This window comes from Capronia epimyces (genome assembly GCF_000585565.1).
Source record: "Capronia epimyces CBS 606.96 chromosome Unknown aczIQ-supercont1.1, whole genome shotgun sequence".
NCBI lineage: Eukaryota > Fungi > Ascomycota > Eurotiomycetes > Chaetothyriales > Herpotrichiellaceae > Capronia > Capronia epimyces.
This window is the reverse complement of record NW_006912904.1, coordinates 4,381,334-4,398,953: the sequence shown is the minus strand read 5'-3', so window position 1 is coordinate 4,398,953 and position 17,620 is coordinate 4,381,334. Positions and strand designations below refer to the sequence as shown.

General features: G+C 53.2%; 6 protein-coding genes across 6 annotated transcripts; 2 read left to right on the top strand and 4 right to left on the bottom strand.

The window, feature by feature from the left end:
- Positions 1-2,634: 2,634 nt before the first annotated feature.
- On the bottom strand, positions 2,635-4,470 carry A1O3_01591 (uncharacterized protein; the record flags this gene model as incomplete). Its single annotated transcript, XM_007731735.1, has 1 exon — positions 2,635-4,470. The coding sequence occupies one exon, from the start codon at positions 4,468-4,470 to the stop codon at positions 2,635-2,637; it is 1,836 nt and encodes a 611-aa protein (XP_007729925.1).
- Positions 4,471-5,671: 1,201 nt separating this feature from the next.
- A1O3_01590 (uncharacterized protein) lies at positions 5,672-6,209 on the bottom strand (the record flags this gene model as incomplete). Its single annotated transcript, XM_007731734.1, has 2 exons — positions 5,672-6,067; positions 6,129-6,209. 2 exons carry the CDS (start codon positions 6,207-6,209, stop codon positions 5,672-5,674), a joined length of 477 nt encoding a protein of 158 aa, XP_007729924.1.
- Positions 6,210-6,965: 756 nt separating this feature from the next.
- On the bottom strand, positions 6,966-11,664 carry A1O3_01589 (bloom syndrome protein; the record flags this gene model as incomplete). Its single annotated transcript, XM_007731733.1, has 2 exons — positions 6,966-7,027; positions 7,122-11,664. 2 exons carry the CDS (start codon positions 11,662-11,664, stop codon positions 6,966-6,968), a joined length of 4,605 nt encoding a protein of 1,534 aa, XP_007729923.1.
- A 486-nt stretch (positions 11,665-12,150) lies between these two features.
- Positions 12,151-14,199, top strand: A1O3_01588 (uncharacterized protein; the record flags this gene model as incomplete). Its single annotated transcript, XM_007731732.1, has 1 exon — positions 12,151-14,199. One exon carries the CDS (start codon positions 12,151-12,153, stop codon positions 14,197-14,199), a length of 2,049 nt encoding a protein of 682 aa, XP_007729922.1.
- A 230-nt stretch (positions 14,200-14,429) lies between these two features.
- Positions 14,430-16,220, bottom strand: A1O3_01587 (phosphatidylinositol glycan, class T; the record flags this gene model as incomplete). Its single annotated transcript, XM_007731731.1, has 1 exon — positions 14,430-16,220. The coding sequence occupies one exon, from the start codon at positions 16,218-16,220 to the stop codon at positions 14,430-14,432; it is 1,791 nt and encodes a 596-aa protein (XP_007729921.1).
- Positions 16,221-16,562: 342 nt separating this feature from the next.
- Positions 16,563-17,444, top strand: A1O3_01586 (uncharacterized protein; the record flags this gene model as incomplete). The annotated part of the gene is made up of 1 exon (XM_007731730.1): positions 16,563-17,444. One exon carries the CDS (start codon positions 16,563-16,565, stop codon positions 17,442-17,444), a length of 882 nt encoding a protein of 293 aa, XP_007729920.1.
- Positions 17,445-17,620: the final 176 nt, after the last annotated feature.

Here is a 17,620-nt window from a genome sequence, read left to right as displayed (position 1 = left end):
TACATTTGAACATTACATTTGAACATTACATTTGAACATTACATTTGAACATTATATTTGAACATTACATTTGAACATTACATCTGAACATTACATTTGAACATTACATTTGGAACATCCATTTGGACCTCCATTTGGACCTCGCAAATCATGGGGCATTCAGTTGCACGCCATGTTGCCTATCTACAAAGTGTCACGAGTCCGAGAGAACGTGTTGGACCAGTCCCGATCCCGATCCCCCTAGATGGTGGCCGGAGCCAGGAGCATTTCGAACAGTTCCCAGAGGCCCTGACAGATGTCCAACTCTTCAGGTTCTCTCGGCAAACTGTTGACGACCGCCAGAGGCGCCATCCCGGGAAAGGAGAAGGGACATCCTACATCTCTCATGAATGTCATGAATGTCATGGACGTTCCAAGGAAAAAGCTAGCCTGCATGGTCCATGGAGTTGGGATGCCGCAAGTGGTGCGGCAGTTTGGCAGTGATAGCACGTTCCTCTGCCACCATGGTAGCTGGTATAGCGCGTCATGAAGAACCGTCGTGTATAACGACGCCTCGTCTCCATTCGGAACCCTTGGCTCTGCTCTTGGAATGTCTGAAATACGCAAAGGGTCGGACGGTAGACGGGTAGACGGGGTTGTGCCGTGCCTCGTCATGGTGCGGGTGCGGGAGCTCTGTTTACGCATGTGGCCCACGAACGCATGCCTAGACTTGCGACAGCAAAGCACACAGATGCCATCCGACCCAGCTTGGAGCGGGCCGTTGATGGAATCTTTGTATGTGCCTTGCGTCCCAGGTTTTACCCTGAGAGACCACCACCCGATGCAAGAAGTTCTGATGAATCGACGAGTCACCTGAAGATATGGCCGGCCAGGCCAGCATGGGGAGTCTTCGCTCGTTTCACTGAGATGATTGGTGACGCCGCCTCCCTGGGACCTGCCCAGGGGGGAGAGTCGCTCCAACAGATGAATACCGTCGAGATCACACTTGACGATGAAACTTTGGAAAACCACATCTTTGGAAAACTACGTTCCCAGAGAACCTTGGACACCCTTCGGCATCAGAATCTCACGGCTAAATACATGGCCGTGTGCCCTGACATGATGCAGGCACGCGGTCATGGAGTCTAGGTCGATGCCTGAGAGGCAACGAGGATATCCTGGTGCAATGGATACATTCTCCTGTTGCGCGAGCACAGACAGATTGTTTTGAAAGCCTGCTACATCTGACGAGATGGCAGAGTATTGAGATTCCCAAATTCCATGAGCCTGAGTTTGCCATGGATTTGGATGAGATTCCCAGATTCCATGAGCCTGAGTTTGCAATGGATTTGGATGAGATTGGTCCTGCACGGCGACTCCAGGAGGCAGGTTGCTGGAACTCGAAAGCCAGCTTGCTGACGAGACAGCGCTTGGGCCCTGGTTTCGGATACGGCGGACACAAAAAACCCCTGAGCTCAGAGTTGTCTGATCAGCACCGAGCTCGGGAGACTGAATTGATATGCTCCTTGCACGCATGGTCACGGAACAGACAAAGCCGGCATCGACGCTTCCCGCCTACGGGCTAGAATTCGATGCTGAGCAGAACTACCAAACACGTGGGAATCCGCCTCACTGACGCTCCCAGACAAATTCTGCCAAACCTCTCATGGATCCAGCCGAGTCGCTCACGCGCAAGCCTGGGAACCAAGAGTTGATTTGAACCTTGGAATCGAAAGGCGAGGCGGATCTGAACATACACATTGGAGCATACACATTGAAACCATCCATGGTTTTGCATCTTGGTGCACAAACCCACATACCATCTATTATTGAACCAAGGAGTCGAAAGATGAGGCGGATATGAACATCCACATTGAAACCATACATGGTTTTGCATCTTCATGGTGCACAAACCCACATACCATACCATCTAGACCTGTCGAGGGCTGCATCAATTCTCTACTCAACAGCATGGCCTGACCCATTCACATGGAGGTGAATGCTGCCGAACCGCTCTGCTCGAACTTGTTCGAGTCCCGCTGCGAGCAATCCTTCCCTCAGTTTGCGATCTCGTCTCTGACGGCGAGACAAATGCACGAAGACAAATCAACTCACGGGTCTGCCGAAGAATTGCCTACGCTGCATACTTCCCGGACTCGGTAGCTCCAGAGCCTGGTGTTGTTTCTTCCTCCCATAGCCGTCGGCACGTGCTCTACGTCACCAAGCCCAAATCCGTCTACCCACTCATTGCAAGGCGGTGTTCTTGTGTGAGTTGGTACGGCTGGATTCAAGCTTGGTGACCATGAGTTGGCCTTTTCGTTTGCTATGGGGTGTGTCGAGACCCATTGGGCCTTGGATCTGCAAGAGTTGTGTTTGTCCAAGTGCGAGTCACTCTACGCCTCAGGCCAATTCCTGATGTCGTTCTCATTCTTTTTCATCATGAGAAGATGCCTTGTGCCAGCTCATGGAGAAGAAGACTGCCAAATGTCTTGTAATTCCTGTTCTATGTCATCCTTATACCATATATTCGTACAGGAAAGCTGTACATTGAATATCCTCATAACGGCCCTTATTCATTCTCACCACTTTCCACCAACGAAGCACCTTTATGCAGCACATATCGACAATCCATGGCATGAAGGAAGAGATCGTCTTCTATACAAGAGCTCCGTTGCGCACATTTCTGTTGTTCTTCTTCCTCATCATGGACAAAGTCTTCTGCATGCATTGTCTCTTCCACCATTCCTTGAACCTGTCCAGCACCTTACGCTTTTTGTACGCGAAATCCGTCATGGGAACAGTATCTCCCAATGGCGAATGAGGATATTCAAAGGATCGCTGACCCTTCATTTGGCACGAATGGCTCAACTCCACACCGTTGACATGTTGCCCACCACTGTGCTTGGCCCCTAACATTCCGGATGACCTTGTCAATCCAGTTTTCAGGCTATGAAGGTCGAATCGTTTCTTGCCTTGCAATCTCGATGTTTGAGCTGAGCTGTCATCAGAGAAGAAACTTTGAACGTGACGCAAAGGCGGCCGGGATGTTTGAGGCGGATTTGGAAGTTGGAGGCTGAGATTGAGATCGGACGACGTTAGTGGCGGGCCAAATTCTGGTGGTGCAAGCTGGGGAACAGGACCCAGTCGAGGTGTCTGAGAGCTCATTCGCGTGCTGTTCAAAGGTTCAATCACACTGGCATTGCTTCGGTGGGAATGTACGGTGCGTACGGATGCCTTGCGAACAATATCGATTCCTCTCTTGACAGGCTCAGGCATGGAAGCTAGCATGCTAGTCCATCTTTTGGGAACCGAGTTGGAAACTGACAGACTCGATGATAACGCTGTCGTGGGAGGATGCACAACAATCGACTCGGCACTCAATTCCACGCAGCCTGCGACTGGTGACTTTGGGGCGACATCTTCAGGCGAATTCTCGGTTGTCCAATTGTCACCGTGTCTAGGGTCTTGCAAATGCTGTTCACTGCGGTTGATGTCAATGATTTGACCGAGACTGGTGGATTTTCGTTTGGCTTTCAACAGTATTCGCATTCGCCTTCTTTGGTGGGACGCATGCCTGGCTAGGACATCACTTTTCGACCGGCGGTGTTTGATATACGTTTGAGGCGGCTGCAAAGTCTCTCCATCGTCCCAGATTTTGCTGGTTTCTGACAAGCTTGTGCCCCGTTCTGAAAGAGGTCTGATCTTGAATCTTGTCTGGGGTGGGTCCGTGTCGATGTCCCCCATGTTGCCTGATGTCAAGGAAGCTTTGGTTGCCGACCGGACCAACATCGGCTCACTCGATGAAGGAAGTGTCTGCCAGCCTGAGGACAGTTGTCTAAGCATCGTGGCAGCGAATGACAAGCTTATTCCGGATGTGTCTCGTAGGTCCTCGTAGGTTGCCTGGGGTGATACTCCCGAGTCCATGCTGGCAAATAGGCGTCGCGGCACAAGCCTACGCCTCTCAGAACTGGCGAGACTCGAATGTCGAAAGGAGCTTGAGGTTGCTGGTCTCAGCTTCGAGTGCGACTGTAGCTCTCTGACAATGGTGGATATCTTTATAGTGCTTTCTGCACTGCTACAACCAGCAGCGTCAGAGAGGCCCGAGTCGCTTTGTGCCTCGAATCGACTGAATCCATCGTCATCCAGACCCAAGCATTCGATATGTCTGTCTAGGAGTGATTCGACCGTCGACCTGTCATGAATGGTAATCTGACTATTGCCGAAATTGGACTCCAAACAGGCCGTGCCGACGATCGAATTTCCTTGCTGCAGTTCAACAGGAATCCCACTAACACTAGATTCGAGGTCGGATTGCGGCCTTGAGGCCAAATCGGGATACTGTATGTCTGGTTGCTCATTGACAACGTTGAGTTTCGAAGGGGTCTGACTCTGAAACAACGGAATGATATGCTCTGGAGAAAAAGTGTCCTTTATCTCGAGTATGCGACTGAACCTCTTTTGGCTCTGTGACGACATGGGCCGCTGAGGCATTGGTGATAGTATTTCCAGTGTGTCCTTGGACGGAACATCTCCAGAAGTCTTTGGCCGATCTCGAGTCACAGGGCCGCAAGAGACAAAAGAAAGAGGCCTGAACGTGAACGATGGCAGCTCCCATCGAGGACGGATCTGGCTGCCCTGAGCCGCTGCACTTTCTTGACTTCCTTCCTCATACCGATTGTCGTACTCAATTAGCTGAGAGATGGATCTGTCAGAAGGTCGTTGATCGCAGATTGGCGAATGGACGCGGGCAGCAAGTAATGTGAGGTCGCGTGGACTGCGACTCGCGTTCGGGAAGAACGAACTCGAATGTGTCGACCCACAAGTTCGGCGGGAGGCTGTTGATGTGCGGGGATTGTCTTTGTCCTCCCTTGACGTTCTGCTTGGAACCTCTTGATGATGAATAGCTGTCATATTGACGCCCTAAGATACCAATCAGCACGTAAACACATGTAAGGAACGATGGCCTATCGACTAGGCACGATAGAGACGCTGACCTTGTTCATCAGACTATTACTCCTCAAAGGAGTCGTTGCGGCAGCTAGACTGGACACGCGCCTCGGGACCACACCACCGTAGCTATATTTTGACTGTTCACTTGATCGACGATTGTGTCTGGTCGGTAGTTCAGCTGGGTGGAAAGCTGACCCTGGCAAGGTCCCGAACGGAGACTGTGCCTGGCGGCGGTCCGGCAACGGCTGATTTTCCAAGTCAGTCTGATCTTGCTGGAAGGACAAGCTGGCCGCGGAAGGATCCACGGCATGCCGGATGCTACCTTCTCCCCAGAAAGACTCGGAGTAGTCGTAGTAATGAGGCGTAGTAGACTCCGTCGGCGACTTTGGCAAGCCCCTGAGAGAGCTTGCGCTGTGATTCCATGGTCCTCGAAAATTCTGGAGCGAGTTGCACAATGGGGTAGTTGTCCTGTACGGTGGGCCTGCAGTGGCACCTGGCACATTCGCAGAAGATACTGCTGGAGAAGGCATGCGAACGAACGAAGAGTAGGAGTTCTCCAAATCAGGACGATACCCAGCAAGCCCATGACGGATTGGGAACATGGAGATCGGGGAGGAGGCAACAGTCCCAATGCTACCCGCTCGGTGGAACCCTCGCCTTGGTCCGTGTCTGTAAGGTTGTACCTCACTAAAGGCAGGTGAGGAAGCTCGATGACCAGGTCTTCGCATGTGGCCTGGATGTATCATTGGCGAGCTCGAACGTAGGCTTTGGAAGTCCCGCTGGCTCCGTAGGGTAATGAGGGATCTGTGGGTATAGAGGCCATGAGGTCCAAATCCAGGCCCAGCCAGAGCTTGGAGACCGTGAGGTCGGTGGCGGTGACCAACTCTTCTGGGTCTGAAGCCTGAGTGCTGAGAGGCCGTGTTGGAGTGTATAGTTTCTCGGCCTGACAAGCCAGAGGATGATGGAACAGGCCTTGGACCATGGCGTCGATGGGAGCGTCTTCTGTGTGGAGACCGCTGATGACGCAGCTGAGAGGCGAAGGAGGTGTCGAAGGACCCAGACCGGCGCCTGGTCGACTGGACTTGAGACCCAACGCGAGGGATCCGAGATGGTCGAATAGCAAAGGGGCCGCTATCACCTAACTCGGTGGTCGTTCGCAGCATGCTTTGAACGGCATTGGAACGGAGAGAGGTGGACACCGCGGGGGCGGCATTGTGTGGTTTGGGATCAGTAGAGGAGACATCTTTCCGCACATTGGGATGGATCTCTTCGAGAGGCATCACGGACGGGTGTGGTCCATGCCGCTGGGTACGGAGAACTTGAGCAGCGGGCGAAAGAGACTGCTTGGGATTGGGAGGGAGAGAGAGTCAGATGAGACAACGGGGACACTTGACGTTAAAGGCGCAGGCAAGAGATGGGGAGAGAAGGAGGAGAGGAACAAATGCCCCGGCTGTTGCTGCTGAGAAGAGAAGGCGCCACTGCAGGAGGGCAGGAGGAAGGTGCTTGGCAGCCACCAGGCGGCAGTGCCAGAGGGAAGGAACAGAAACCAGACACCAGACTGGGAGTTTTGAAGAAACAGGAAAGAACGAGCCAGAATCATAACAACAGCACAGCACGGCCATGACTTGGAGTGTGCCTAGCACGGGCACCCACACACCCACACCCACAAAAGAGTCCACTGAAAAGTGACTCGATCCCAGAGAAGAGTAGAAGAGTGCATACACACCGTGACAGAGAGAGATACCAGCGTAGGTCGGTGGAAATACGCATACGGGAGCCTCGCCGCCCCTGATGAATCTGATATTCTCGTTCTCACCTGCAGAACCCATCTGGAGTTGGTTCACGTCGGCATCATGCCAATCCCACCTCCACTGCGTCCACCTCTGCTGCCCTTGGCCACAAAGCTGCCTAGCCCCGTTGTGCTGGCATTTGAACGTGTACTAGCATCGCTCTTTTTCTTCCTCCCGAACCCGCTGCCCCCTTTCGCCTTTGCTCTGGTACTGCCGCCACCGCGCCGTGACCCGCGAGAACCGCGCCTAGTCCATGATCCCGATCCCGACCCCTGTCTGGGCTGCGACTGGGACTTCTTCGATCGGACCTGCTGGCCCTTGGGGCTGAAGGTGGGCAATTGGGACACTGCACGTCCGTCAGTAAACTTATGATAGATAATGTTGTCACACAAGGGTTCTCACTCTGTTCATTGAATTGACGGACTTCATCCGGTATGCTGAAATAGTGACTGTCTTCAGATTCATCCGCATCCATATCGCTTTGTAAAAACCGTCCTGTCTCAGCGTCGTCATCGCTGATCTCTACCACTGTTTGATGGTTAGGATCATCAGGTCGGCCCTCCTGCGCTCGCATCATTGCTTCGTAGTTGTCGTAAGCCGCCGTAATCAGTCGGAGCAGCGGCGGTCCCAGTCGCCGGAACATTTCAGGGTTCAGACCGGTCAATTCCTGAAGTTCTTCTTGGCTTTGCGGAAATTGAATGGCAATTTGCCGTAGGACTCTGTCGGTTACCGGCTTTTGGCGAAGGCCTTTCGCAATGACTTGGCGCTCGACCTCCTTTTTCGCCTTTTCAACAAAGTCTTCCAAGATGTGCTGGTGAATCTCGTTGAGAGAGCCTATGTCGTCGTCGGCGGTGATTGGCGGACCTACAGCAGATTTCTTATTGCCGCGCTGGGGGATGAAAATCTCTTCGTTGTCGCTTGACTGACCAGCAAATGCTTCCTCCTCCGAGTCCAACGGCCGATTTCCACGGACAAGTTTTCGACGGGAGCGAGGCTGCAACGGCGATGAGACGTTTGTCGAAGCCGGATAGTCGTCTGCGGGTGGCTTGCCGACTGTCTTGGGCGTCTTGTTTCGGCTCTTCTGTACAGAGACTTTGGCTGATGGCTTGCCCCGTGGCGAAACCAGAACTTGGATCTTCAGTGGTCGTCGGCCTTCCAAAAAGTCGTGAGACTTTGGCCCCACCTGGACACACTGCGTGGCAAACCCGGCATCGTTTTTCTTGTTGTACTGCATCAATGCGTCTTCCATGATGAGCCGGTAGAAAAGGCGTTCGACGTCACCTCTCTCCAACTCGGCACCCAAGCCATACTCGCGGAGTTGGTCGTGTCCACACTGGAGCATTTTTCTGTTCGGTTTGCCTCCGCGATACAGGTCGGCACAATGCAAGACTGTAACGTTATCACGAGATATCTGCTGGACGAGGCGTATTGCATTGTGAGCATGCTCTGAGAAATCATGCGTTTCGAACGTACTGCTGGAGGCGCAGTTGTCGCACCCATTCCGGCAATCCCTTGGGTCAAACCGTTCATTGAAATAGTCGAGAACTTGGAACCTGCGGCAGTCACTGCGATTCTCACAGAACTGAACGACATTCCGCAAGAGACTCCTCTGATGCTCTTTTTGCTGCATGCTGCTGTTCTCATTCGTGTCAATCATATGTATCAAGGAAGCTGTGTCGCCATAACCGTAATACAAATAACAGCCGGATCTGTTGCCATCTCGACCGGCTCGGCCAGTCTCTTGATAGTACCCTTCCAAGCTCTTGGGAATGGTGTGATGGATGACGAATCGGACATCTGGCTTGTCAATGCCCATTCCGAATGCAATGGTGGCCACGATCACTTTGAAGTCGCCGGCCTGCCATTTTTTCTGAATATCGATTCTCTCCTCGGATGGCAGACCAGCGTGGTAATGATGCGCCTCGATTCCGTAGTCTTTGCACAGCTGTTCAGCCACCTGTTCGCAATGTTTCCGTGATAGACAATAAACGATGCCGGCTTGACCTTCGTAGGACCTATTGATCGTGTCTGCTATACTCTCAAGCACAGCCTTGCCCTTGCCCTTCTTTCTTACTTCATACGTGAGGTTTGGTCTGTTGAAGCTCTGAGTGAATATCTCGCACTCCTCCATGCCCAGACACTGTATGACATCGAACTTGACATTCTCCGTGGCCGTGGCTGTCAAGGCCATAATCGGCGCATTTGGGAAACGAGCGCGAAACTCCCCAAGCGCTTTATAATCTGGTCGAAAGTCATGTCCCCACTGGCTAACACAGTGGGCCTCGTCGATCACAATACGGGCTAGTAACCTCCGTTTGTACAGGGACTCAAAGGCCTGGATTATGTGGTGATTTGAGCCCACCATTTCAGGGGTCACATATAGAAGCTGAATATAGTCATGAGCATTGGGGTTCTTGAGTCTCTGGAGAATATTCGATCGGTGTTCCGCCGTTGTCTGACCATTGATCAAGAAAGCCTGGATGCGCAATTTGTGCAAATGGTCCACCTGGTCCTGCATCAAACTCAGCAAGGGAGAGATCACTATAGTTACACCGCGTGTATGGCCGCTGTGTACGATCGATGGGAGTTGATAGCAGAGAGACTTCCCGCCACCGGTAGGCATCAGGACGAATGCATCTTTGCCGCTCAAGGTGGCATTGATGGCTTCGAGTTGATTTTGGCGAAATCCATGGAGATGGAACCTTTTCTTCAAAGCCGAAGCAACATCCTTCGACCATGGGTGTTGCATCAAAGCTGAATTGGAGGACGCTCCATGGGTACTAGCGGGTTTCTTTGGTGCTACTCTGCGGGGATTGTCGCTGACCTCACTCAGAGCAGCCCGGTTGCTCTCGTGGGGAGTCGATTTGAAGGCGGGCATGTTCTGTTCGATTTCCTCCATCATTTTGTACATCTCTTCATCGTCCATGTCATCCTCGAAATCGTCTTCCTCGAATGATAGATCTCGCGGGCTTCCCATGGTTCTAGTGAAGCTTCTGTCGTCACCTGGATCATACTCGTAAAGCATGCTCCGATTCCGGTTTGGAGATTCCGGGACCTGGGAGGTTGGTTGAAGAGGTCTTACACTCGGGGGCGGCATCGCAGATGGCACTGTGCGTGTTGGAGAACACGCTGGTGAGAAGATTGGGGCTGATGCCTGCATAATGAGGTGGGCAGTGTCGGACCGCTTCGCAAACGGTGTCTGCACAACAGACTGTGTTGATAAATGGCCAAGTTCCTTCGAATAAGGAGACATCTGCTGATTTACCTTTGGCGTCGAGGCGACCAGTACTTGTTGACCAGACATATCATCGAGTAGAGACCCAGACACACTTGGTCCCAAAGAGGCCTGCTCCGTAAAGTCACTCGTTGTGGACACCCCTGCTTGTTGAAGCAACTGGAACACCACCACTTCTCGAGCTTCAATCTCGTGCTTGACGCGGTTGATATCCATACAGAGTAATGCTAGGACATTCTCGGGATCATCCGGATTGATCTCGTGACCGGCTTCTTCCAATTCATCACGTCGCTCAAGCATACGCCTCCGCTGGTCCTGCAATCTCGATATTGAAGAATGTTCCTCTAGCAATTGTGTAGCTGCTGTGATCTTTGTTGCAATTGTCTTCTTTTTCTCCTTTAATGCGTCAGATACAACATTAAATTCACACATCTCATCCATAATTTGGCGGTTCACGGTTTTCTTTGACTTTTCAAGCCGTTCCAGGAGCCCTTTGCACTGTTCGCGTCCATTGACGACGAAACTACCGACAACACGCCTCTGTTCCTGCGCCAGAAGACCCGTCGAGTCGATACTTGAGCAGCTGCCTTGGAGTGTATTGTCACGCTTCGGACTAGATTGGCTGAGCAGAAGAGCCTTGGGACTCCGAGTAGGCGATTTCTGCGATGACAACAAACTGCCCTGTGCCTCTTGATATCCCGATGCTCGAGGAGGATGGTTCGATTCCCTTGCGAATGTCTGTGAACCACCGGCGTGATGGTGAAGGTCATCTTCGAATTCCAAGTCGGTACTTTCCACCGGCTTCCGCTTGGGCTTCAATTCTAGACCGAAGTTATCCTCATCATCAGAATCTGGAACAACGTTCCGTATTCTCTGCACGCGACTTTGTTGGGGGGGAAGGTGAGGCCAAGTCCTATCGGTAGTGGGGTGCAACGGCTGTAAAGGGACTGGATCATCCGGTATTTCTCCAATGTCAACATCCGGGAATATGTCCTCTTCCTTTACCGGCTTCCTTACAATCCGGGCCGTTGCAGGGCTCAATCCAACTTCGGCCTGAATATGGTCTCCCTCCGAGGCTTGGGTTTGGCTTGCACGGAAAGGATATGTCTTCGGGGGACTTCGCTTATCTAGACGCTTCTTTGTACTTCGAGCGGATCGAGGAGAGAATAGATCCTCATGAAACTCCTCGCTCTTTCTTTTCTTCCCTTTCTTTTTCGGCAATGGCTCAACCCGAGTAGCAGAGTCTTCTCTCCATAGAGGTATCGGGGGACCGAAGTCGCCGAAGGAAGAAGTGGTGAGGTCTTCTGCGGCGAGGTCAATGTCGTCAATATCAAGGATGTCATGAGAATCGTCGAACTTGATGTCGTCAAAACTCGTCACGGGTGTTCTTGGACGTGGGCTGGGTTGAGTCTTGGAAGGGCCTAGGATGTTCTGCCTGGCCCTCCTCCGCGTCGGCTCGCAGGTTTCTGAGGCTCGAGATGGGTCGGGAGTCGGCAAGCCAGAGGTATGGTTTAATTGTGAAAGTAGCTTTGTTCTGGGTTGGATTTGGGGCGCAAGCTGCAACCTTGCCATCTCATCATCTGCCAACACAGGCTCATCGTCGTCGCCAATCCCCGCATCAGCAACAGCAGAAATATGCGTCAGAGAACCAAACGAGTGCGGATTCTGTAGAAGCCATGCGAGACAGCGGCTGAGGTTGTTCTTGGTCATAGGTACGGCGCATCTTGCGTCGGTAGTGTCGCTGGGAAACGAATTGGTATACTCAAGTGGACAGTGGCGGGCAAAGTACGTAGTCTAGATGTTGCTCTGCTCGGGTCCAGGATCCACTTAACGCGTCGCGGAGACGCGCCCAGTCCAGTGACCCAGTCACCAGTTAGGTGCCAGTGACGCAGATAGCACTGGCTTACCTAATTGTCGACAACTTAATTTCCTGATCACGTGGAGCGACAAAAAGTCGAACCGAGTATACTAGGTGAGGACTCGTGCAGGAATCATGCCTCCCACGGTCAGGGTTCTCTCTCCATGCCTAGGTAGGATAGTCCAATGTTGTCTGTCTTTGTTGGAAGACGCATCAACATCAGTGAGCCTCTAAAAACTGACCTTGCCTCTACCCGAGGACAAGCCACAGAGGCAGTGCCCTTTCAAGTCTCAAAATAGGCCTCTGGACTCGACTGCTCTGTGACATCGTGAGGAGGCATGGCGAAGAACAAGAAGGCAAAGAGCGCCGAGGCAAAGGCCGAAGCAAAGGCTCGAGTGCAGGCAAAACAGTCGAGAAAAGCAGCCAAGGGGGAGAAGAAGAATAAAACGAAAGCGGCTGCCCTGAATGCCGACTCGGACGCTGACGACGATGTCGACCTCGACGCCGTCCTGGCGGCTTACGCCGAGGAACAGGCCAAGTTCTTGAAGGTGACAGAACAGCCCTGCGGCCCTCCCAGCCCGAGGTCATCCGGCACCCTGGTGGCGTCGCCGTCCAACAGGAACGAGCTCTTCCTATTTGGCGGCGAGTACCACGACGGGAGCACGGCGTCGTTCTACAACGACCTCTTTGTCTACCTCGTCGACAAAGGTGAGTGGCACCAGGTCTCCTCTGGGAACAGCCCGTTGCCTCGGAGCGGCCATGCAGCCTGCCGGGGCGGCAACACCGGCGGCATATATGTGTCCGGAGGCGAGTTTTCGTCACCCAAGCAGAACCAGTTCTACCATTACCATGACTTTTGGCATCTGGATACCGAGACCCGAGAGTGGACGAAACTTGAGCCACGCGCCAAGGGTAAAATTCCACCAGCTCGTAGCGGCCACAGAATGACCTACTTCAAGAACTACATTGTCCTCTTCGGCGGGTTCCAGGACACATCTCAGCAGACGAGGTATCTGAATGATCTCTGGATCTACGACTGCAAGGAGAACATCTGGCACGAAATGAAGGCCCCAACGGCGTCCCAGAAGCCTGACCCGCGCTCTTCGTTCAGCTTTCTCCCGCACGAGACCGGCGCCGTCCTCTACGGAGGCTACTCGCGCGTCAAGGCCACGGCCACAAGCGGGAAACAGGGAAAAGGGAGCGGGCCTTTGGTGCGCAACATCCTCAAGCCACATGTACATCAGGATTCCTGGTTTCTTCGAATCACGCCTCCTGCCGCAGAGGCTCCAAGCGGGACGCCACCGACCCTACGCTGGGAACGGCGCAAGAGGCCTGCAAACGCGCCTAACCCACCACGTGCGGGTACCACAATGTCTTACCATAAAGGCCGTGGGGTTGCCTTTGGTGGCGTCCACGATGTGGAGGAAAGCGAGGAGGGAATCGAGAGCGAATTCTTCAATGACTTGTTCATCTGGAATGTTGATCGGAACCGCTTCTTTCCTCTCACATTGAGACGCCCGAAGACTGGAGGAAAGAAACAGACACAAGCACCCCGAGGCCGAGACCGGGGAAAGGCGGACGAGGAAGAACTCTTGCGGAATCTAGCAGCATTGCAGACCAAGGGATCAATCTCGGCAGCAGAAACAAGGGAAATAGAACAGGTTCGTCATGACGACGAACCTGAGCCCACAAAGAAAGACGTCCCCGTGCGATTCGAGATGCCTCACCCACGCTTTAACGCCCAGCTCTGTGTTCAGGACGACGTTCTGTACATATTCGGCGGCACCTTTGAGAAGAAGGACCTGGAGATCACCTTTTCAGATCTCTATGCAGTGGATCTCGGCAAGCTTGACGGCGTCAGGGAACTCTATTACACGGAGCCTGTCAATTGGAACGTGACCAGCCAAGAGAGCGACGATGAGATGGCCGACGATGATGAAGAGGAGGACGATTCAGATATGGATTCTGATGACGAGGACAACGACTATATGTCGGTCGATGCGCCATCGACGGCACCGACAGAAGTGACTGTCCCACCCATAGAACCGGAGGCGGCCACGGAGACCGAGCCCGAAACAAGCGCAAAGCAGGACTCGCGGCCCTTCCCCCGTCCGTTTGAGAGTCTGAGAGACTTTTACGCACGAACCTCGGAGGAATGGCAGGGGCTTGTACTTGAATCCAAAAGGGCGAGGGCTACCGCGTCCACGCTCGGGGAGCAATCCGTGAAGGAGATCCGGAAGGCAGCCTTCGAGCAGGCAGAGGAGAGATGGTGGGATTGCAGAGAGGAGGTCCGCAACCTGGAGGACGAACAAGAAGCAGCAGGCATCGGGGAGGTTATCAGCATGGCCGAACGCGGTACAGAGAGTGCAGCTGCAAGACGGCGCTGAAGCAGAAATCTTCCACAGCAACTCTAGGATATGAGGCTTAGATCGCTTTATGCCATCATCCCGTAAGGCGAGGAGAGCCTTTACCATACAGTATCCGCTGTCTCTTCACGCATAGCATTGGTGCAGCAGGTTGGTGATGAAGGTCTTGCAAAGTCCGCCGCTGTCCCGGGTGGTTACCATCTCGACTGTAAATACATTGTTGTACAGAAAATGAGGACTGTAGTCATTTCCTACTCTACTTTTTCTCTCTTTCCCCTGAATTTATCCTTCAATGAGACAATAGCGCCCCGAACTTTCCTGACCAGTCCTCGAACCTTTGTATCTCCCACCTCGTCCGCACCCACGAAACGCCTAACCATGAGATTGTATATACTTCCAAATGCAAGAGCCATCACTGTACTTGTCAGAATGATGACATTGTACGGCATGCTGAAATCCGGGGTGGGCAGGGGTAACAACAAGCTTGTTGTCCTAATGTACACGTCGTTGGACTGTCCGTCCTCATTGGTGGCCTCCAGGATTCGTATGACTGCCGGAGCGACATTGAACCCCCGATTGGCATCTGGGGGGTACTCGGTGTATCGTAGGATTGCTTTCTCGAAGTCGTAGGTGAGCATGACTGTGCTCGCTGGGGGCACAGACATGACAAGTTCAAGCTGGGTGCCTCTGTTCCGATCGATAGCAGGGCGGTAGTACATGTCGTTCATGATCTGCCAGTCGAACGGAAACTCGGTGCGCGTTACCTGTGCTTTCAACGTATGCACAAACGGCCGCATGAACCAAGGTAGACTCTCGAAATAAACAAACCTCACGGGCTCCGTCGGCGAAGGGTTGGTGAAGATCGTGCGCATCCCTCCTCGGGCTGCTCCATGGCCTGTTATTGTCCTCTCTGCCCTCAGCAGCTCATGGCCAAGTTCCGCTTTGGTGCCGACGGTCTGCTGTGGGAGCTCAATATCGAACTCCTCAAACGGCATTAACTGGTAGCACCTTGACTCTGGCTGGCCCGGATCCGTTTTGACCTCGAATCCACTGACACCAATCAAGACCATGCGTTCATGGGGAACGTTCAAGCATACGGATTTTGCCTCCGGGCCTTCAGACTCTGCGAGTGGACACGCCCCAGCCATCGTTCGCCCAAAGACCTCCTTCAAAGACCATGGCGTTTCATCGACCATATCACGAGGATAACAAGTGTCTTGAGAATGATAAGGCTTAGTCTCGTCGCACACGAGCTGCTCTACCGGAACTGGTCTTGGGATTGGATTGTCTCGAGGGCGTTTGGACCGCTCAATGTCGAGAACCACATCAATCGTCTCGCTAATCTCCATCTGGCACTCTTCAACTCCAGGGGTACATTTTGGCCTGACATCAATGGCCATGCTCTGCCAAGAGGCATCGAATACTTTGTGACCATCCAGTAGACTCGATATGCCCGCCTTTCCTTTGCATGGAAGGAGTTTGATGAATGGAGTTAGATTTTCTGTGCATACCACTTCTCCCGGAAGTACACCGTGTAGAAGATGGAGGTGTTGGCCGTCATCCCCGTACGCGCCCAACGGCTGAAATGACAAGGCTGGTTTGGTAGTCCGAGTCGAATCGATGAAGTTTAACGACGCGCAGAATAGACCTGAGAGGGACTGGGTCAAAGTCGCCCATTTTTCGACAGCCTCATCTTCTGATGTCGCCTCGATCCACGCCCACAGCTCAACTCCTGTGCCGCCTTCTTTCGTGCCATTCCATGGTCGCGCGCCCCAGGTCTCTGGATCCCAGCGTCCAGTAGTGAATCTTAGATGGAGCTCTTTCGTGTCTGCATGTTTTAACGCCTGTCCTAGGGACCGGGGGAAATATCTGTAGTTCTGCGCCTCGTATTCTGTTATGGTCTCGTTTGCCCGGAAGTCAAAGGACGCGAGAAGAGAGCCCAGCGGAAGGGGCGTCAGGGTCAGTCGCTCGAAGTAATCGGAGGCGAAGGCGCTCAAAGCGAAAAGGGCAACAGCGAAGAGAAGGAAAAGAGACCGGGACATGCCGGCATCATCACAAGGAGGCTCACCAGAACATGTCACGTTGAGACGCAGTCAAAGGCGGCAGTATACTACAAGGGGTTCTTCGAGGTGAGCGCGGTTGAAGACGACACTTTGGTGTGACCGCAGGACGGATTTGCCGCAGTTCTACCGCAAACCCTCGCTCCACTTACATCTTTGCATATGCGGACGGACGACGCTTTCCAACACCAGCCCACGCCCTCTTTTCCGATCAACGTTCTTCACAGTAGCTCGGACAGACAAGGCTCAAAGAGCTAACAACCGGTCCATCCATTGCCTCGAAGCCTTATCTAACCAAGTGCAGAGCAGCGAGGCCACGCCAACATGGCCGCCGAACAGCGCAAGCTGCTCGAGCAGCTGATGGGCGACCAATATATGGGCACCGGCAGCTCGTCAAGGAGCGCGAGTCTGACGCTTACCTCCCCCACTGTCTGCCGCTCATATTTGGCTGGTACATGTCCGCACGACCTGTTCACGAACACGAAGCAAGATCTGGGCCCGTGTCCGAAAGCGCATCCCGAGAACCTGAAGATTGAGTACGAAGGCCTCAGCCCCGCGGAGAAAGCGAAATATGGTTTTGAATACGACTACATGCGGGATGTGCAGAAATACATCGACGACTGCAATCGCAGGATAGACCAGGCACAGCGGCGGCTAGAGAAGACGCCAGACGAGATTAGACAGACCAACAACCTGCTAAAGACGATATCGGATCTCACAAAGACTATCAACACGGGTCTGCTAGAAGTCAACTGCCTTGCGGAGATTGGTTCCGTGTCACTGGCATGCTCGGAATTCTATAAAGTGCGGACAGCCAAGCTGGCAAAAGAGCAGGCAGAACGGGATCTCAAGGCGCTCTCAGACACGAGTGGCCCCTCGGGGCATCAGAAATTGCAAGTCTGCGATGTCTGCGGCGCGTACTTGTCACGGCTGGACAATGACAGGCGATTGGCCGACCACTTTTATGGCAAGATGCACCTGGGGTATGCTCAGATGCGCCGGACATACGAGCAGTTACAAAAGGAATTGAAGGGCCGACCGCCGCCTTTGAGACAAGACGAGAGCAGTGCTGCTGGTCCACGAGGGTACGATGATAGCGGGTACGGCGATGGGGGAGGCGGTTGGGGTGGCCGCGGAGGTTATGGAGGGCGAGGCGGGTATAGGGGAGGGGCAGGCTATCGCGGACGAGGTAGAGGAAGATGGTAAGATGACCCTATGGCGTTGGGAGACGGTGTATGGATGGGGAAAAGGCGTTTGGGGGGCTCGTCACTGGTTCTTATTTCGCTCTGAATCTGCCCAAAATTCTGTATGAGGCATATGCTCGAGATACCCACTGGCACGTCAACAGGTCATGCCCAACAACAAAAGGTCCACTGCCGCTT